Raw genomic sequence first — 19,699 nt, 5'->3', positions numbered from 1 at the left:
AAAAAAAAAATCTTTCTTGTGAGAAAATCTTTCTCTATAAGAAATTAAGTGTAATTTCTTGAGTGTATTTGGGGTCGGGTGTGAGTTGAGAGCTTGTAAAAATTTCCCGGGTTGATAATAAAAGATCTGTAGCAGGTCCGGAGACGTAGGCAAAAGTTGGCCGAACTCCGTTAACAATTTTGTGTGTGTTTTCCCGCTCCCATAAATTCCGCAAATTCTGGTTTTCCGCAAAATTTGACCGCATATTTCCTAACAGTAGTTTACATGATTACAAGGCTTTTGTTGATGTTGGTTTATGTGTAAGCACGCCAGATGTAACAGAGGAATGAGCTCTCTGTTCTACTTAACTAAACCAAGTGCATTTGCTCTGTCACAAATTGTTTTGTGAGTTTGTTAGCCATCATCGTGGGTTTAAAGGAATCAGCACGTTCATAGATAATGATATCAAGAGAACCTGCATGTATGTATGTAGTCATTGTTGCGAGAGAATTTCACTATTCTCAAATGCACACTACACCTATTCTCAGAATGCTCATATATCTATCTATTTATTTATAAATGTTGATTATTGCTGTTCCTTTCCGAGGGAAAAGCTAAAGAAAAGTATGAGAATAAGAAAAATGTAAAGTCATCATCGTTGAATCTTCCTCTCCACTCGTCTTTGGTTGGACTCTTTTAATGTGGTTCTGTGTCATCGTTGAAACTTCCTCTCCACTTGTGTCTTCTTTTTCTTCTATCTACTCTGTCTTTGGATACTTTTTGTGTGGTTATGTGTCATTGTTGTTATTTCTCTCTTTGCTGAAATCATTGTGATCCTGTTCCTCAGTTCATTGCGTGCTCTCTACTCATGGCTTCTTCTTCATCTCTGTCTTGCAACTCCAAGTATGACGTCTTCCTTAGCTTCCGTGGAGAAGACGTGCGCAAAGGCTTTCTTAGTCACGTTCGGAAAGAGCTCCAAAGAAAGGGGATCATAGCTTTCGTTGATGACAAGATCGAGCGAGGCGAATCTGTTGGTCCCCTGCTTGTTGGAGCCATCAGACAATCAAGGGTTGCCGTTGTATTGCTCTCCCGTAACTACGCTTCTTCAAGCTGGTGTTTGGATGAGTTGGTGGAGATCATGAAGTGTAGGAAAGAGGATCAACAAAAAGTGATGACCATTTTCTATGAAGTGGATCCATCTCATGTTAGGAAGCAGACCGGAGATTTCGGGAAAGCCTTTGAAGAAACCTGCGTGGGAAAAACAGAAGAGGTGAAGCAGGAATGGAGGCAAGCTTTGAATGATGTAGCTGGTATAGCTGGTTATCACTCTAGCAACAGGTTTGTTCACTTTTACTTCCACTTGCGTATTATGTGTAGCTACTTTTCATGATGTCTGTTTTAATGGAACGCCTCTGTTTTTTGTTAGTGACAACGAAGCTGAAATGATTGATAAAGTTGCCTCAGATGTCACGGCTGTGTTGGGTTTCACACCATCAAAAGACTTTGATGACTTTGTTGGCGTAGGAGCTCAAATCACGGCGATAAAATCAAAGTTGATCCTACAATTAGAACAAGTTCAGATGATTGTGCTTGTGGGTCCTGCTGGGATTGGCAAGACGACCACTGCCAGAGTTTTATACAACCAACTCTATCCAAAGTTTCAGTTCAGCACGTTTTTGGAGAATATCAGAGGAAATTACGAGAAGCCTTGTGGCAACGACTATAATTTGAAGCTGAGTTTGCAGAAAAATTTGTTGGCTGAAACATTAAACCAAAAGGATATTGAGGTTCGACACTTAGGAGTGGCTCAACAAAGGCTGAGTGACAAAAAAGTGTTGGTTGTTCTTGATGAAGTGGATAGCTGGTGGCAACTCGAGGCAACTGCATACCAGCGCGGATGGTTTGGTCCCGGAAGTATTATTATCATAACAACCGAAGATAGAAAACTTCTCAAGCAACTCAGACTAGGGATCAATCATATCTACAAGATGAAATATCCTACTGAAGATGAGTCTTTTCAGATCTTATGCAAATATGCTTTCGGGCAAAATATTCCAGATCATGGTTTTGAAGAGCTTGCTTGGGAAGTTACTTGGCTTGCTGGTGATCTTCCTCTAGCCCTGAGAGTCATGGGATCGTATCTACGAGGAATGTCCAGGGACGAGTGGATAGAGGCACTACCAAGGCTCAGGTCTAGCCTTGATAGAGAAATTGAATCAACTCTAAGATTTAGCTACGACGGGTTAAGTGATAAAGATCAAGCTCTTTTCCTGCATATTGCATGTTTCTTTGTTGGTTTCAATGTTGATAGTGTTAAGAGGTGTCTTGCAAACTGTGGTCTGGACGTCAACCATGGGCTTCAAGTCTTAGCTGATAAATCTCTTATATCTATAGAAGAAGGATACATAATAATGCATAGATTACTGAAAACTTTTGGTAAGAAAATTGTCAAGAAAGAGTCCTTGGAGGAGCCTGGAAAGCGACAGTTCTTGTGGAATACCAAGGAAATTTCTGAAGTACTTGAAGAAAGTACTGTAAGTGTTTTTTACGTATATGCAGTATTTCTATTTCCTTAGGTTTTTAAGATGAGATTTATTAGTTCCTTTTGAATAATCTCTTCTAGGGTACTGGAAAAGTCATAGGCATATATTTCGATTGCGGTGAGAACTTCCAAATAAGTAAAAGCCCTTTCGATGGGATGAATAATCTCCAGTTTCTACGAGTCTACAATGGTCCCTTGTGCATGCCCGAGGGCCTCAATTGTCTTCCCGACAAACTCAGACTTATATATTGGCCCAGATGTCCATTGAGGTTTTGGCCTTCCAAGTTCTCTTTCAAGTTTCTTGTCGAACTAGACATGTGTGATAGCAAATTTGAGAAGCTTTGGGAGGGAATACAAGTAAATATATTCTGCATTTTCTTGTATTGTATTGTATTTCATGTAAAGCACGGTCAGTCATTTCTCTAACTCAAATTTTTCTTTGTTCTTTTTTGGTATAGCCTCTCCAATGCCTCAAGCTGATGGATTTGAAATCCTCTAAGCATCTGAAAGAGATTCCAGATCTCTCAAAAGCAACGAGTCTCGAGAAATTAGATCTCAGTGACTGCAGAAGTTTGTTGGAGCTCACAGGCTCTATTGGCAGTGCAGCTGAGCTTGGGCTACATCTGAGGTATAGTGCGATAGAGGAATTGCCATCATCAATCAGCACCAATCTAGGGGTATTGGATATTACAGGGTGTAAAAACATCAAAGACTTCCCAAATGTTCCTGACAGTATTGTCGAGTTGGAGTTGAGCGGTACTGGGATAGAGGAGGTCCCTCCATGGATTGAGAAGCTATTTCGTCTGCGTAAACTAATTATGAATGGATGCAAAAATCTGAAAAGGATATCTCGAAACATTTCTAAGTTGGAGAATCTTGAGTTTCTTGCTCTGCGTACCGATGCCCGAAGTAAGTATGCTGATCCTTTTAAGGATGTGATAAATTGTGCGCCTAGCTTATTTGAAGCAATAATCGAGTGGGGGTCTGAATGGAAGCGCAGTTGGATATTACATACAGACTTCGACGTACACTACATTTTGCCGATATGTCTACCCATGAAGGCTCTTACGTTTCCAATATCATTATGTTTGCGCGGTAATGGTTTCAAGACTATTCCAGATTGCATCAGCCATCTGTCCGGATTAAGTAAGCTTGACGTCACAGGATGCAGCCAGCTCTTAGCACTTCCACCGCTTCCAGGTTCCCTTCTATCTCTAGATGCACAAGGTTGTGAATTCTTGGAGAGAATAAACTCTTCTTTTCAAAATCCAAAGACTTGCCTAAACTTTGCTTACTGCTTCAACCTCGATCAAAAAGCGAGAAAGCTTATCCAGACATCAGCTTGCAAACATGCGGTCTTACCGGGTCAAGAAGTGCCTACACACTTCACTCACCGAGCTACTTCAGGTTCCTTAACGATCAGTTTGATTCCAAGACCTTTTCCTTCATCCTGTAGATTCAAAGCTTGCATCTTGCTGTCACAAAGCACTATTGGTCCCAAGGATTTCGCTTCCGTAGATGTTAATGATTCATTCGTGGGTGTCACTTGTCGTGTCAGGGGTAAACAGAATGGCCTCACAGTTGGATCAACCCATGTCCATATGCCAGATCTATATGGACATAGAGATCATCTGTATGTATTTGAAGATTCTTTCTCTCTAAACCAGGATTGCCCTGAAGCCGAAGAAACCACTTTCAGCGAGCTTTCTTTTGAGCTCAGATTCCATGATAAAGCCTGGAAGGTGAAAGCCTGCGGTGTACTACTTTCACAGGAGGTTCCTCAATGGGTTGAGAATATATTTCATCTGCGTAATGTAGTTACGTTTGGATGCGAGGAGCTGAAACAAACATTTCTAAGTTGAGAATCCTAAGCTTCTTGTTCTGTGTACTGGTTTCTGTGGTATGTCCGGTGAGTATGTTGAATACAATGATGCTTCAGTAATCGAGTGGGGGGCCTGACTTGAAGCAACGTTGGAGATTATTATCAGACTTCAGCGTTGACAACATTTTTCCGATTTGTCTACCTGACAAGGCTCATACATCTTCAATATCATTACGTTTTCGCGGTAATGTTTTGGTGACTATTCCAGACTGCATTGGACAACTCTTCGGACTAAGTAAGCTTGACATCAAAGAATGCAGCGAGCTCGTAGCACTTCCAAAGCTTCCAGGTTCCTTTCTTATTACGACGATATATTCCAAATCTTGTTATAGAAGTTATCATGTTTTTAGTTTTCATCTCTTAGGTTTAACCTAAATCCCTTGTACTATATATTTGGCTTGAGCCATTCAATAACAAGCAACTCTTTTCTCTACTTTAGCACTTCTATCTCTAGATACAAAAATGGTGTGGATCCATGAAGAGAATAAACTCTTCTTTTCAAAATCCAAAGATTTGCCTAAATGTTGCTGACTACGTTAACCTGAACTAAAAGTGAGAAAACTCATTCAGACATCAGCTTGAATATATATGTGCTCTTACCGGGTGAACAAGTGTCTGCACACTTCAATCACCAATCTTACTTCACGTTCCCTAACAATCAATTTGACTCATGCTGTCAATAGGCAATATTAATCTCGAGGATGATAATGATGACGATGATGAAGAGGGTGAAACTTCATTGAGGCGTTTGTCTTGTCGAATCAGCTGTAAACAGAAGTCTATGGTGATTATGATATTTACCCACATAACGATCATTATAAGAAACAAGATACCATGTGGTTATCTTGTCGCGTCAACTGCAAACAGAAGGGTCTCACTACTCCATAGGGATCAAGTGTGCATCTATTACCAACTCCACATCTATTCACAGACCATATCTATGTATTTGAAGCTTCTTTCTCTCTAGACGTGTGACCCAATCCTGAAGCAGAAAGCGAACTTGTCTTTGGCTTCAAGGTTCACGATTACTTTTGGGTGATAAAAGAGTGTGGTCTTCAACTTTTGGAGCTCTCTCATGTTCATAAAGAAGATCAGTGGCGGACAGAGCTAACGACAAACAGGTCACGTGGCCCAAATAAATTTTGATTTTCTCTTAAGTAATCAATTCAAAATTTTAATATTTAAGACTGTTATTTCATTGTTCTGAGATGTATGGCATTTGCATAGTTGGATTAATCGTTAGGTTTATGAGAAAGTTGCGGCTTGTTGTTGAGCATAGTTAAGTTGTATAACTGATCAAACATCTGGAAAACTGGTGATCTATCTGTTTGTAGCTTTAGTGTAGGCTTTGCTGTGGAGTAGAGTAGCTTGTGATCTCAGACTCTATGATGTAGCTTTACATGATTACCAGGATTTTATTGATGTTGGTTTATGTGTAAGCACGCCAGATGTAACAGAGCAATGAACTCTCTGTTCTTCTTAACTAGGCTTATCAAGTTATTTATTAAAAGCCAAGTGCATCTGATCTCTAATTTATCAAAGCTTTAGATTTTCCCTGGGCTCTCTTTCTTGTGGTATGTCAAACGTAATCTATCTGTTTTGTTTCACTCTCTATTTGTTTTTTGAGTTTGTTAGCGCATATTTGCTATCATTGTGGGTTTAACGCAATCAGCACGTTCATAGATAATTATATCAAGAGAAGCCAGAAGTTTAGTGATGTTAACTAACTCAATCAAGAACCTGAACCCTGAACGTACCTAATTAGTCTAATGTTACGAGAGAATATGCACTAGACCTATTCTCAGAATGCACATATCTGTTTATTTATAAATGTTGATTATTACTGAGATTTTGCAGTTCTTTCCGAGGGAAAAACCTAAAGAAACGTATGAGAATATCATCATGAGAATAAGGAAAAGGTTAGGAGCAGTTTCGTAATAAATGGAAAGTTGAAGGATTACAAATTTATTAAAGGAAATATCGTTGAATCTTCCATGAGTCTTCCTCTCCACTCGTCTCGGTCTTTGGTTGGACTCTTTTCTGTGGTTCTGTCTCCTCGTTGAAACTTTCCTCTTTCTTATCTATTTACTCTTGTCTTTGGATTCTTTTTTTGAGGTTATTTGTCATCGTTGTTATTTCTCTCTTTTGCTGAAATCATTGCGATTATGTTCTTCAGTTCATTGCGTGCTCTCTACTCATGGCTTCTCTGTCTCGCACTTTGAAACATGATGTCTTCCCGAGCTTCTGTGGACGAGACGTGCGCAAAACCTTTCTTAGTCACCTTCTGAAAGAGCTCAAAAGCAAGGGAATCCAAACTTTCATAGATGACGAGATTGAACGAGGCCAACGTATCGGTCCCGAGCTCGTACTAGCGATCAGAGAGTCAAGGGTTGCCATTGTCTTGCTCTCCGTTAACTACGCTTCTTCAAGCTGGTGTTTGGATGAGTTAGTGGAGATCATGAAAGGCAAGGCAAAGGATCAAGATGAGTTGGAGGAAATCATGGAGAGGGATCAACAAAAAGTGATATCCATTTTCTACGAAGTGGATCCATCTGATGTTAGGAAGCAGACCGGAGATTTCGGGAAAGCCTTTGAAAAAACCTGTGTGGGGAAAGAAGAAAAGGTCAAGGCATGGAGGGAAGCTTTGGAGGGTGTCGCCAATATAGCTGGTTATGATTCTCGGAGATGGTTGGTTCACTCTTATTATATGTAGCTACTTTTCATGCATGTTTGTCTGTTTTAATGGTTAGCCTCTGTTTTTGCTAGGGAAAACGAAGCTGATTTGATCAACAAAATTGCCGTTGAGCTTATGAGTGTATTGGGTTTTACACCATCAAAAGACTTTGATGACTTTGTCGGCATAGGAGCTCAAATCACGGTGATAAAATCAAAGTTGATCCTACAATCAGAACAAGTTAAGATGATTGTGCTTGTGGGTCCTGCCGGGATTGGGAAGACAACCATTGCCAGAGTTTTATACAACCAACTCTCTCCTGGTTTTCCATTCAGCACTTTTTTGGAGAATATCAGAGGAAGTTATGAGAAGCCTTGTGGTAACGACTACCAGTTGAAATTGAGTTTGCAGAAAAAATTGTTAGCTGAAATATTAAACCAAAAGGATATTGAGGTTGGTCACTTACGAGTGGCTCAAGAAAAGCTGAGTGACAAAAAAGTGTTGGTTGTTCTTGATGAAGTGGATAGCTGGTGGCAAATCGAGGCAACTGCATACCAGCGCGGATGGTTTGGTCCCGGGAGTATTATTATCATTACAACCGAAGATAGAAAACTTCTCAAGACACTCAGATTGGGAATCAATCATATCTACGAGATGAAATATCCTACTGAAGATGAGTCTCTTCAGATCTTCTGCCAATATGCTTTCGGTCAAAACTCACCATATGATGGTTTTGAAGGGCTTGCTCAGAAAATTACTTGGCTTGCTGGTGATCTTCCTCTAGGCCTGAGAGTCATGGGATCTTATCTACGAGGAATGTCCAGGGACGAGTGGATAGAGGCACTACCAAGGCTCAGGTCTAGCCTTGACAGAGAAATTGAATCAACTCTAAGATTTAGTTACGACGGGTTAAGTGATAAAGATCAAGCTCTTTTTCTGCATATTGCATGTTTCTTTTCTTGTTCCCTCTGGAACGTTGATAGAGTTAAGAGGTGTCTTGCAAACTGTGGTCTGGACGTCAACCATGGACTTCAAGTCTTGGCTGATAAATCTCTTATATATATAGTTTACAAGGGATGCGTAGAGATGCATAGTTTACTTCAAAAAATGGGTAGAGAAATTGTGAAGAAACAGTCTTTGGAGGAGCCCGGAAAGCGACAGTTCTTGATGGATATAGAGGAAATTTTTGAAGTACTTGAAAAAAATACTGTAAGTGTTTTTTACGTATATGCAGTATTTCTATTTCCTTGGGTTTTTAAGATGAGATTTATTAGTTTCTTTTGAATAATCTCTTCTAGGGAACTGGAAAAGTGCTAGGCATATATTTGACTTGGGGTCGGAGCCTCCAAATAAGTAAAGGGGCTTTCGATGGGATGAATAATCTCCGGTTTCTAAATGTCTACTATGGTCCCTTATGCATGCCCGAGGGCCTCAACTGTTTTCCCGACAAACTCAGATTGATAGATTGGCCCTACTGTGCATTGAGATTTTGGCCTTCCAAGTTCTCTTTCAAGTTTCTTGTCGAACTAATTATGCCCAAAAGCAATTTTGAGAAGCTTTGGGAGGGAATACAAGTAAATATATTCTGGATTTTCTTGTATTTCATTTAAAGCACGGTCAGTCATTTCTCTAATACTCTTCTTTTTTTTTGTATAGCCTCTCCCTTGCCTCAAGCTGATGGATTTTAGTAGCTCTGAGTATCTGAAAGAGATTCCTGATCTCTCAAAAGCAACTAGTCTCGAGAGATTAGATCTCTGTCACTGCGAAAGTTTGTTAGAGCTCACAAGCTCTATTGGCAGTGCAGCTGAGCTTGAGCTATATATGGGCCACACTGCAATAGAGGAATTGCCATCATCAATCAGCACTTGGTCTTGTCTTTATAAATTGAGTATTTCAGGGTGTAAAAACATCAAAGACTTCCCAAATGTTCCTGACAGTATTGTAGAGTTGAATTTGAGCAAGACAGGTATAGAGGAGGTTCCTCCATGGATTGAGAAGCTATTTCGTCTGCGTAAGCTAAGTATGTTTGGATGCGAGAAGCTGAAAACTATATCTCCGAACATTTCCAAGTTGGAGAATCTTGAGGTTCTTGCTCTGAGTAGAGTTTACCGCTGGGACGAGGATCCTGAGTATTACGATTTCATCAATTACAATGAAGCAATAATCGAGTGGGGGTCTGAAATGAAGCGACGTTGGAGTTTAGAAACAGACTTCGATTTTGACTACATTTTGCCGATATGTCTACCCGAAAAGGCCCTTACATCTCCAATATCATTACGTTTCGGCCATGAGGGTTTCGAGACTATTCCAAATTGCATCAGACGTCTGTCCGGACTAATTAATCTTGACATCACAGAATGCAGCGAGCTCGTAGCACTTCCACAGCTTCCAGGCTCCCTTCTATCTATAGATGCACACGGTTGTGAATCTTTGAAGAGTATAGACTCCTCCTCTTTTCAAAATCCGAACATTTGCCTAGACTTTGCTCGCTGCTTCAACCTGAATCAAGAAGCTCGAAAGCTCATCCAGACATCAGCTTGCAAATATGCGCTCTTACCGGGTGAAGAAGTGCCTGCACACTTCACTCACCAAGCTACTTCAGGCTGCCTAACGATCAATATGGCTCCAACACCTCTTCCTTCATCCTTCAGATTCAAAGCTTGCATCTTGCTGTCAAAAGGCAATACTGATCTCGCGGATCATAATGATGAGGATAAGAATTCGTTTACGGGTATATCTTGTCGCATCGGGGGTAAACAGAATGGCCACACTGTCCCATATGGATCAGACCAGCTCCATCGTATGCCAGTTCCATATCTATTGCAAGAGCATCTTTATATATTTGAAGATTCGTTCTCTCTAAACCAGGATTGTCCTGAAGCCGAAGAAGCCACTTTCAACGAGCTTTTTTTCAAGTTCAGAGTCCATGATGAAGGATGGAAGGTTAAAGGCTGCGGTGTACAACTTTTGGAGGAGGTCCCTCAATGTATTCTTGACGGAAAAGAAACTGAAGACGAAGAATGTAGGGGAATAAACATAGAGGCAAACAATGAAAATGCAGGTGATGAGGATAAAGAAAAGGAAGATGATGATGATAATAGTGGTGAAGGTGTTGATGTTGAGGAGGATATAGATGGTAACGACGCTGGATTTTCTGATGCAGGAATGGACATAAACATAGAAGCAAACAATGAAACTGAAGAAGAAGGAGAAGAATCTGGTCGTGATGTGGATTCAGAGACAATGATCAGGAAACGAAAGAGTTTAGGCATTGGCTCGTCTGAGAACTCGTTGATAACGATGATGAAGAGGATGAGAATTCATTGACGCGTGTGTCTTGTAGTTGGGGGTAAACAGAATAGCCTCAGTGTCTCATATGGATCAAACCAGCGCGATATGCCTTATCTATATGGATACGAAGAAGTATCAGGACGTGATGAGGATGCAGAGATGAGGAGCATGAAACGAATGAGGTTAAGCCTTGTGTAGGTATTGTAAAATTGTCATGTTGTTAAGCTTTGTGTAGGGATTATTTAGGATATGAAGTTGCATGATTTAGGTTCAGTAAAGGAAAGATTGATTGCCGGATCTTAAAGGTTTTGTTAGTTCTTGATGATGTGTTGATAATAAACTAGAACAACTTTGACTCATGCCTTGGTGAAACAATCTCAGGTTCTGGAATTATGATCATGGTGACCAAGGAAAATAAACAGCTTCTGAGAGCTCATGGGATCAAAGCCTGCATACAAAGCTCTCCTACGTGGCAGTCTTTGAAGCAGGGGATTCATTGTCTTTTTCAGCCATTGATTCTAACAATCAGGCTCTGATAGAATGTTATCCATCAGAGAGAACGGTCTAGCGATCATGTGCGGACTGAACACGGGTGACAGAAACAGAGCAAGGATCAAATCATGCAGTGACAAAAGCAGAAGCGGTTTTACACTGGCATGGCTCAAGAGTTGCAGTAATGGTGAAGAGCTACAAAAACGGGATGAATGTACCAAAATCAGATCCTATTGATACATAAAAAGTATTTTTTTGCTATCATCATATTCATATATGAATTTTGTTGCATGGATGTAGAATTGAAAACATGAATTTATTTATTGTTTCCATGTTGGAATACCTAAAACGAATTAGCTTGATACCATATTTTGTTGAAACGCAGTAGAAATTAAAAGACTATCACCTATTAAGATTGAATATCCTATCATTTTCATTCTTTGATCATTGATCCAATATTTCTCTCGTTTTTTTTTCTTTCAGTGGCCAAGTCTAGTTTCAAAAACAAAGGAGAACGCTATTCCACATGCAAAGATGTACTCTTCCTTATAATTCTTTTAAAAAGAACACACATACAATAGAAAATGTTGAGAACCGATGTGACGAAATAGAGAGAAAATTTTGTAGAGACTAAAGTAGAGATGTAACAAGAGCACTACGAAACCGATCGATAATCACTGATCAAGAAGAAAAGGACAACCTCGCTATTACTTTGTTCCCTCTTTTTCTATAAACCATGAGTGTGCTCTCCATCTTTTTCTGCCAAGCCACGTCTATATGACTATATCATATATATGTATATTGAGTGAAATTAAATTTATAAAAATACAAATTACATTATTCGATTCATGCATGATCCTTCTCTTCATTCTTCTTTTTCAGTTTAAGACGTGCATGGAACCAAACATGCTAAAAAGCCAGGCATTCTCTTCTGCAACACCAAATGTATAATATAAATTAATAATAAAAAAAGTAAATACACCATTAAAAGTATGAGGTAGCATCAAATTTAAAATATGATCATGAGCTTGATACCATTTTAGATCATCATATAAAAGTGAACAATTTAACAAAAGAAAATATTTGTTATAAAAAAATGTGTAAATACATCACTAAATACCATTTATGACATGTTTTCTTTTCAAAAAAAAATTACGTATTAGAGATGGGGATCTTAAAGTCTTACCCTTCTTGAAGAATATAAAAGCTCAGGAGGAATCTTGTAGAGATCCTCATCAACGGGCTTAGGTGGCCTCGAAGCTGAGGCAACGTTGTTTTGGTGCTGCTTCACTCCAGTGACGTCAACATAATACTTGTCTGTCTGTGCACTGACGTCGCGCACGCGCCTTTGTGGGCGCCTCCTTTCATTCGTCCCCGCCGTCTACGGCAAGTCATTACACAACAAACCGCGTTTTACTTTAGATGGTTACATTTATCGAGTTAATTAATAATATAAATAAACATTTATTAATTTGATGAACCTGTCTTGAAGGATGGAGGTGACGTTGACGGGGATGGTGAAAACCATGCTTTAAGGCTTCTGCAGAAGAAGAAGAAGAAGAAGAAGAAGTGGTTGTGTAAGAAGAAATGGAGTGATGGTGGTGACGAAGCAGACCAGCTTGCCTTGGATTCTCAAAGTATTGTGTTATTGGCATCTCATTTGCTTCCTCCCATTCTCCAAACCTCGGAATCTGTCCACTTTTCTTTTTGCAGTTATTATCATATCTCCCCTGTCCCATTCATATCAACCAATTTATTATTTATTAGTACATGAATATACTAATCAAGAACCCTGAAAGAATGCTCAAGAGTACTCAATAACCCTTAGATAATCAGATATTCAGAAATCGAAATCAAGAAGTCGCAACAATCAAGACACAAGAGAGCCCATAAGAATCATGGACTGATGAATTAAAAACATGAAGGGCCAAACACATGAATAGTTTTGGCACTTAGCGTATATCTTATGAATGCGAATTCTATAAGTTAGAGAGAGAGAGAGAGATTAGGTTTATGTGAAGTGAGGATACAGTATTAGGCAGGTTTTGACTATCTTGATTCTTGACAAAGATATCAATTTTTTTTTTTTTTTTTTTGATCAAACAAGCATTGCATTAGCTAGAAGGGTTCTACCCACTACGAATGGGGTTTCTTACAAACTGATCGAGAGCTGATTTTGCCACAGAATCAGCCTCTGAATTAAAGTTTCGAGAAATGAAAGCAAAGGAAATGACATCAAAATAGGACATAAAGTGGTAGATATCAAACATGATACCGAACAATTCCGGTTGACACCCTCTCGTCTTCAACAGATTGATCAGAGATAAGGAATCGGATAGAACCGCCAAGGATCGGACGTTTGAATAAAACGCAAGAGCAACCGCTCGGTGAACAGCAATGGCTTCGGCCATGAGAGCTGATGATACGTGATTAAGGGAATCAGATATGGTGGGGTGAGTAAACGCTACATCACCGCTGAAGATTACTCCAATACCGCACTTCCCTGAGCTACTGTCCCAAGCCGCATCCACTTTGCATATTAGTACTCCGGTCTGCACAGGCGGTGGAGGACAAGGGGAGCGTTGATGTGGGCGAAGTGAGCATGGGGTGTTAGATGATGACACTCTGGTACAATTTTGCGCTTCACTCCACTCCTTGGCGTCTTTAATGCTCTTAAGTGCAATTTCTTGAGCTGTGAAGACCCTGTTCTCAAAGACAAGTTTATTTCGAGCTTTCCACAAGTTCCACATAACCCAAGGCCACAAAGGAGAAGTTAATCCTGTCGGAGGCAATGGGAGAAAATTACTGCCCTGTTTTATCAATTCCGAGACTGAAGGAAGTAGGCTAGAAGGTGTATGCCGTGTCGGAATGAGTCGCCACACTTCCTCTGCTATGGGGCACGTAAGAAAAACGTGAAGGTCATCTTCATGTACTCCACATGTTTTACAGTTGAAGCTTGGAACTCCTCTCTTCTCAAGGTTGGAGCTAACTGGGATGGCTTTCCTCACCCCCCGCCATAGGAAGTCTTTGAGTTTCGGCATCGTTTTGACATTCCAAATGTGTGATAACCAGTTGACCGGCTGATTCCCTAAATGTAGGGGTTTTTCTCTCAGTATTCCCACCCCATAGCCTGTCTTTGTAGAGTAGATGCCTGATTTTTCCGGTAACCATAACAGAGTATCATCCACTGGTATTGAGCTAGTTTTTATTTGCAAAATAGTGTCCTCATACTGAGGTAAAAGAGCTCTGATCTTGTCCAGTTCCCATTTGTTTGTTAACGGGCAGAGTAGGTCGCTAACCATTAGAGATTGATTTTCTAATGTGACTGGACCCATCGGTTGAGAAGGGGTTTTGAAGGAAAGCCAGGGCGAATTCCAAATACTAATCTTTTCGCCATTTCCCACTGCCCAACTGAGACCATGTCTGAGAATACTCCGTCCTGCCAAAACACTCCTCCAGCCATGGGAGGCTGATGCTGGGATAGGAACTTCCATAAATGAGGAGGTATGTGCATATTTTCCTAATAGCACCCGTCCAAGCAAGGAGTGGGGTTCTTTTAGAAGTCTCCATCCAATTTTTGCAAGCAGCGCGTCATTGAACATTTCTATGTCTCGGAAACCAAGTCCCCCTGCGTATTTCGGTAGAGTCATAGTGTCCCAAGAAACCCAACACATCTTCCTTTTCTCTGGACTTGAATCCCACCAGAAGCGGGTAAGCTGTGACTGTATTTGTTTGCACAGAGAAAGTGGGAGTTTAAAACAGGACATTGCGTGGCATGGCATGGCGGCTAGTACCGATTTGAGCATGATCTGCTTCCCTGCTCCGGAGAGGAACTTAGCAGTCCAACTATGTGACTTCTGACGAATCCTATCCAAGATCGAAGCAAAAATGTCTCGCTTCCTTCGGCCAAACTGCTCGGGAAGGCCGAGATATTTACCCACACCTCCTTCAGAGTATATCTCCAATGTTTCCTTGACCCTGTCTCGAATGGAATCAGATGTTTGTGTCGAGAATGTGATAGCTGATTTCTGTGGGTTGATCCGTTGACCCGAGACCGTTTCGTAGAGAGATAAGATCTTCTTCAGGGCTTCGACACAAGCTGGTTTTGATTTGCAAAAGAACATAGTATCGTCGGCAAAAAGGAGGTGGTTGATCGGTGGACTGTTACGGGAGACCCTTACTCCCGGTAGTGATCCATCAGCTTGTCCTTTGGCACACAGTGCTGATAAAATTTCCGTGCATAGTATGAAGATATGAGGGGATAGTGGATCGCCTTGGCGTAGGCCTCGAGTCGGCTTCACTAGTCCCTGTGGAGAGCCATTGATCAGGAAAGAATATGAAACTGATTCAATGCACAGCATGACCCACCTAATCCAGATATCATCAAATCCGAGTAGCTTTAACACCTCTTTAACAAAGCTCCATTCTATCCTATCGTAGGCTTTGCTCATGTCTGTTTTCACAGCCATTGTGCATCTCTTTGTAGCCTCTGACGTCCGTAGGTAATGGAGAGTCTCGTGGGTAATGAGAACGTTGTCGGAAATTGATCTTCCCGACACAAACGCTGACTGGGTATCAGAGATAAGAGACGGTAAAAGCGGCTTGAGTCTTCGGGTAAGTAGCTTAGCTATGATCTTATAGTGAGTGTTACATAAGGCAATGGGCCTATAATCCGCAACCGAACGAGGTGCAGTGATCTTGGGAATGAGCCTAATGTGGGTTTCGTTTTGTTGTGGATGAAGAGAGCTTGAAGTGAAGAAATCCCGAACATCCCTTATCACATCCGCACCCACTATATGCCAATAAGACTGGTAGAAAGTGGCGGAGAAGCCATCGGGGCCTGGAGCTTTGTTACCGTTTATGGACATAACAGCTTCCCTTATTTCCGAATCACTCGGTATTGCAGTTAGCATTCTGTTCATATCTGGAGATACCTTTTTCCGGAGAAGGCCTTGAATCTGCGAAAATGAGTCGTTGCCATTGGTCATAAAGATCTGAGTGAAATAATTTGATATCACTCTAGTAATGTCCTGCTCCTCATATACTGCTCCACCTTGTGCATCCTCAAGCACTGGAATGGAATTTATTGCTCTCCTAGTCCTGGTGGCTGCATGAAAGAAACCAGTATTCCTGTCTCCTTGTTTGAGCCATTGGATTCTACTTCTTTGTTGCCAAAATTGCTCCTCAGCTAGGTAAGCAATGCGAAGTGAAGCCTTAATCTCGTCAATTAAGTTTTGGTCTGGAGTATCACACGAGAGGGCCGCCTCAAGTGTTTCTTGGTTTCGTTTTATGGAGAGATTGCTCTGCTCCTGTTGATCCTTTGACCACTCGATGATCCCTCTCCTAACATCATTTAGCTTCTGGATTACCGAGTCTAGAGGAGAGTGATGCCAAGTTTTATCTATGAGCTGTGTAACTTCAGGCTGCTCAGTAAGTGATCTGTTGAAACGGAAAACACCTCGCTTTCGTTTTCTATCTGCGTTGAAGTAGGTTAGTAGTGGTCTATGGTCTGATCCCTCAAATCGCAGGTATCGGCAACGTCCCAATGGGAACGATTCTGACCATGAGCAGTTTCCCATAGAGCGATCCAACCTAGATCTGATGAAATGTGTATGCCTGTTCCCGCGCCAAGATAAATGTTCTCCCGTGTGTTTTAGATTCCACAATCCATTTTGTGCCACGAAGGATCTAAAGGCCGTGAAGGAGCCTTCAAAACGCACAGGCCCTCCCACTTTTTCCGCATTGTTTAAGATATCGTTGAAGTCCCCAGTAAGCAACCACGGAGAATCTCTGCCTTGCCCCACTGTAGTCAGTTTCTGCCAGTATGCGGTTCTATCTTCTGTTGCAGGGGCTCCATACACAAAAGAAACGAAGGTGGTGACTCCCTTATGTACTACTCTTGTGTCCACCAGATTGGGAGATGATTCTAGTATGGTGATATCAGTGTCATCATTCCAGAATAATGAGAGACCACCACTAAGTCCTATGGGCGGTATAGAAAAGTAATGGATAAAGTGAAGACTTTGGAGTTTCAGCTTTATAAATTCATCCTCATTCTTTGTTTCCATTAGGAACATTACATTAGGAGCCATTTTCTTGTGGATCTCCTTGATACGCCGGATTGTAAGGACGTTCCCAAGTCCTTGACAATTCCAGCTTAATATGACTAAGGAAGAGGGTGGTGTTGGGGCCGAAAATCCACCCCACCTCTAGTACTGCCCGGTATAAACACCGTACTCGGAGCTCCATTATTCTTTCGCTGCTTGCTGGACCCTGCCTTATTACAAGGTATAGTGCTTTCTTTATCCTCTACTATCATTCTGCGAGTTGAGGTTGAGGAACGAGTAGTAGTTGATCTTCGGAGAGCAAGTGTTTGTAGAGGGCTTCTTGCGATACGTTTCCTGGTAGTAACTTTCCGTTTAGCCAGTGATTTACTTTGGGGTGCCAGTGGGATAGAGTGACAAAGATATCAATTATTTGCCCCAAAAAAAGAAGAGAGAAAACTTTTGGAATGTTAAAAACGACAGAAAGAACACAAGGATAGAGGATTAAAAAAAAATCACTTACATGAGCCATGACGATATCTTTCTGTTTCGTATCTTCTCTCCACACACTAACACACAAAATAAGAAAAGACTTATCTCCAGAATGTTTACTGTCTTTTTATAACAAGAATGGGTTATCTAGAGGCAAATTAAAGAAATTGTCCTTTTCTTATTAAATAGTCAACTATGAGAGAGAGAGGGAAATAAACAAAGTTCTACAGTTTGTAAGTAAGCTATTTTTTTCTTTTCGAATAAAAAAACTGCTACTGATTAGTGAAGAGTAGAGTCCCTTTTAAGTTTGTTTGACCGGAAAAAATCAATTGGTTAAAGTGTACGTTTCCAAACATATGATGTGTTTATAGTTTTGTTAGTTTCAGTTCATTCAAGTCTACAAGACTATGAAAAGGTTTTATATAATTTTTGAAAACTTGTACAAAATGATGTATTCATTAAGATAATAGATATATATTATATAGATTGTAGTACATAGTTTGTCTATATGTAACAATCTTTTAAACATTGTCTGATCGAAAGGCAAATACAACATTATGGTTACACATAAAACAGACAATATCTATCTTATACTCATTCTATTTTAAAATGTAATTAGTTCCACATAAAAGCACTAATATTAAGAAAGTTGTTCTTGATAGTATCATTTTTATATAAATTTAATCAATTATAAAAAATGAAATTGGGGTCTATATACCCACATAAGACACTAATTAGGTAAATGCCCCTTGCATCTTATAACTAGAATAATACCGAACATACCTCTAAGTGAGTAGGTGTGAGGTGCAAACAGTGATCTAAGATTTTTGTCAGAGATGCAATTTTTATCTGATTATTTAAACAATTAATTTCATCGCTTGTGTGAAAATCCATACATGAAACGATACAACTATACATATTCTAAAGCAGAGTTGTGCATCCGGAGCGTCCACTACTCACTCCAACCTATTATTTTTTCTTTATCGGTGCGTTCCCTCTTTTTTTTCCAATAAGATTTGAGCGATATTCTGTTCGTCTTCATTAAGTAATATCATTGAAGTGAAGTTTTTAATGTTCATGAAGGTACATCACTTTGTTTTTCACTTTCTCATTGGTTTTATTTTGTTTTTTATGTTCCGATCCATTCTTTCCTATAACATAATTGTGTCAGATGGATGATTCACTGCCACCAGAGAGGATGTTTGCAGGTTTGAAGTTTTATGCATAGTCATGGGAGAATATAACTTCGTAGGATTTGATCATCATGATGCTATATGTTTTATAACAAAGGTTAACAACTGATGATGTTCTAGGTATGTCATCATGTCGATATTTTTTTCGAAATGAAAACTTGCTGGAAGTGGAAGATAAAGTTTGAAATGATGATTTGTCTGTAGCTCATTCTATTTTTCCAAATAGTTGATCAGATGTCTTTTTATAGTCTCAAACCCGAAGAGGTTACTTCCTTCACCAGATTCTTTTTCACAACTTGAGAGATCTGAGGAAGAAGGTGAGACTCAGACGGAAGCAGCAGGAAAGTCAGAGACGAAAAACCCTTGCTTATTAACTACTAGCGTACATTAGATCAATTTTTCTGGTCGAGTGTAGTGCTTCAAGATCGCCCAATTCTCAGATTTTCAGATAACTTAACCAGAAGGCCGTTACCTATAAATGTATCTCGTTAACATGTAACTTAATTTCTAACTATATAATTTTTCCGTCTACATGTATATGTTTTAGTATAATGTTAGATGTTAAATGTGTTCTCCCCTGCTGGAACATACATTAGCGTATGTCTTTTTAATCTTATATATATATGTGTGTGTGTGTTAATAATTGAGGGTAATCGTTAAGTGTATGTATACACAGCCTAGGCATACGTTAATTTTCAGATTTTCATCATAATATTTAGAACATTACATAGATCTCGGTTACTGTATTTTATCAATATATCAACTAAAAATATATGTTAACTTTAGGGTTAGTAGCTAAGTTTATATTTACATGCTAAGACACATTAGATAACATATTTGTTAACCACTATCTTATTTTTATCAACCATTATATCAATGTTCTCTTATAGAGAATAGTTATAATTTAATTCTTCGTTCGTTCTCAAATCACCATTAACATTATTAATAACCATTACCATTGGACATATCCCGTTAACATGAAAGTTACTCGTTGTGTTATTAACGGTTAACCAGCTAGGGTGGCCATTAAGTTTATATTTACATGCTAAGACACATTAGATAACATATTTGTTAACCACTATCTTATTTTTATCAACCATTATATCAATG

General features: G+C 39.8%; 3 protein-coding genes across 9 annotated transcripts; 2 read left to right on the top strand and 1 right to left on the bottom strand.

Annotated features, from left to right (window-relative positions):
* Nucleotides 1-650: 650 nt before the first annotated feature.
* LOC106323230 (disease resistance protein TAO1-like) lies at nucleotides 651-5,811 on the top strand. 3 transcript variants are annotated; one of them, XR_001266669.1, is made up of 5 exons: nucleotides 651-1,317; nucleotides 1,406-2,513; nucleotides 2,603-2,878; nucleotides 2,980-4,692; nucleotides 5,087-5,811. XR_001266669.1 is itself a non-coding variant. In XM_013761376.1 (4 exons), the coding sequence occupies exons 1-4, from the start codon at nucleotides 848-850 to the stop codon at nucleotides 4,381-4,383; spliced, it is 3,258 nt and encodes a 1,085-aa protein (XP_013616830.1). In that variant the 5' UTR covers nucleotides 651-847; the 3' UTR covers nucleotides 4,384-4,836. The 3 variants fall into 3 exon arrangements, 2 of the variants coding, with proteins under 2 accessions (XP_013616830.1, XP_013616831.1); XM_013761376.1 differs by lacking the exon at nucleotides 5,087-5,811 and having other exon boundaries at nucleotides 2,980-4,836; XM_013761377.1 differs by lacking the exons at nucleotides 2,603-2,878; nucleotides 5,087-5,811 and having other exon boundaries at nucleotides 2,980-4,836.
* A 622-nt stretch (nucleotides 5,812-6,433) lies between these two features.
* Nucleotides 6,434-10,512, top strand: LOC106323225 (disease resistance protein TAO1-like). Its single transcript, XM_013761374.1, has 4 exons — nucleotides 6,434-7,091; nucleotides 7,170-8,286; nucleotides 8,376-8,651; nucleotides 8,734-10,512. Exons 1-4 carry the CDS (start codon nucleotides 6,601-6,603, stop codon nucleotides 10,402-10,404), a joined length of 3,555 nt encoding a protein of 1,184 aa, XP_013616828.1. The 5' UTR covers nucleotides 6,434-6,600; the 3' UTR covers nucleotides 10,405-10,512.
* Nucleotides 10,513-10,904: 392 nt separating this feature from the next.
* Nucleotides 10,905-17,490, bottom strand: LOC106323251. 5 transcript variants are annotated; one of them, XM_013761407.1, is made up of 4 exons: nucleotides 17,424-17,490; nucleotides 12,342-12,590; nucleotides 12,047-12,241; nucleotides 10,905-11,791 (listed from the first exon to the last, which is right to left on the bottom strand). In XM_013761407.1, the coding sequence occupies exons 2-4, from the start codon at nucleotides 12,513-12,515 to the stop codon at nucleotides 11,744-11,746; spliced, it is 417 nt and encodes a 138-aa protein (XP_013616861.1). In that variant the 5' UTR covers nucleotides 12,516-12,590; nucleotides 17,424-17,490; the 3' UTR covers nucleotides 10,905-11,743. The 5 variants fall into 5 exon arrangements, with proteins under 5 accessions (XP_013616861.1, XP_013616859.1, XP_013616858.1 ...); XM_013761405.1 differs by lacking the exon at nucleotides 17,424-17,490 and having other exon boundaries at nucleotides 12,342-12,400; nucleotides 12,476-12,911; XM_013761404.1 differs by lacking the exon at nucleotides 17,424-17,490 and having other exon boundaries at nucleotides 11,304-11,633; nucleotides 11,697-11,791; nucleotides 12,342-12,911.
* Nucleotides 17,491-19,699: the final 2,209 nt, after the last annotated feature.

Source organism: Brassica oleracea, chromosome C2 (assembly GCF_000695525.1).
Source record: "Brassica oleracea var. oleracea cultivar TO1000 chromosome C2, BOL, whole genome shotgun sequence".
Classification (NCBI taxonomy): Eukaryota; Viridiplantae; Streptophyta; class Magnoliopsida; order Brassicales; family Brassicaceae; genus Brassica; species Brassica oleracea.
This window is presented reverse-complemented; position numbering and strand designations above follow the sequence as displayed.

Excerpts from the sequence above, each read along its gene's own strand:
- LOC106323230 (XM_013761376.1), top strand. The coding sequence starts at position 848 with ATGGCTTCTTCTTCATCTCTGTCTTGCAACTCCAAGTATGACGTCTTC. Across the intron at positions 1,318-1,405 it reads GGTTATCACTCTAGCAACAG|TGACAACGAAGCTGAAATGA; the intron begins GTTTGTTCACTT and ends GTTTTTTGTTAG. Across the intron at positions 2,879-2,979 it reads AGCTTTGGGAGGGAATACAA|CCTCTCCAATGCCTCAAGCT; the intron begins GTAAATATATTC and ends TTTTTGGTATAG.
- LOC106323225 (XM_013761374.1), top strand. The coding sequence starts at position 6,601 with ATGGCTTCTCTGTCTCGCACTTTGAAACATGATGTCTTCCCGAGCTTC. Across the intron at positions 7,092-7,169 it reads GGTTATGATTCTCGGAGATG|GGAAAACGAAGCTGATTTGA; the intron begins GTTGGTTCACTC and ends TGTTTTTGCTAG. Across the intron at positions 8,652-8,733 it reads AGCTTTGGGAGGGAATACAA|CCTCTCCCTTGCCTCAAGCT; the intron begins GTAAATATATTC and ends TTTTTTGTATAG.
- LOC106323251 (XM_013761404.1), bottom strand. The coding sequence starts at position 12,599 with ATGGGACAGGGGAGATATGATAATAACTGCAAAAAGAAAAGTGGACAG. Across the intron at positions 12,242-12,341 it reads ACCTCCATCCTTCAAGACAG|ACGGCGGGGACGAATGAAAG; the intron begins GTTCATCAAATT and ends GACTTGCCGTAG. Across the intron at positions 11,792-12,046 it reads TTTTATATTCTTCAAGAAGG|AAGAGAATGCCTGGCTTTTT; the intron begins GTAAGACTTTAA and ends TTGGTGTTGCAG.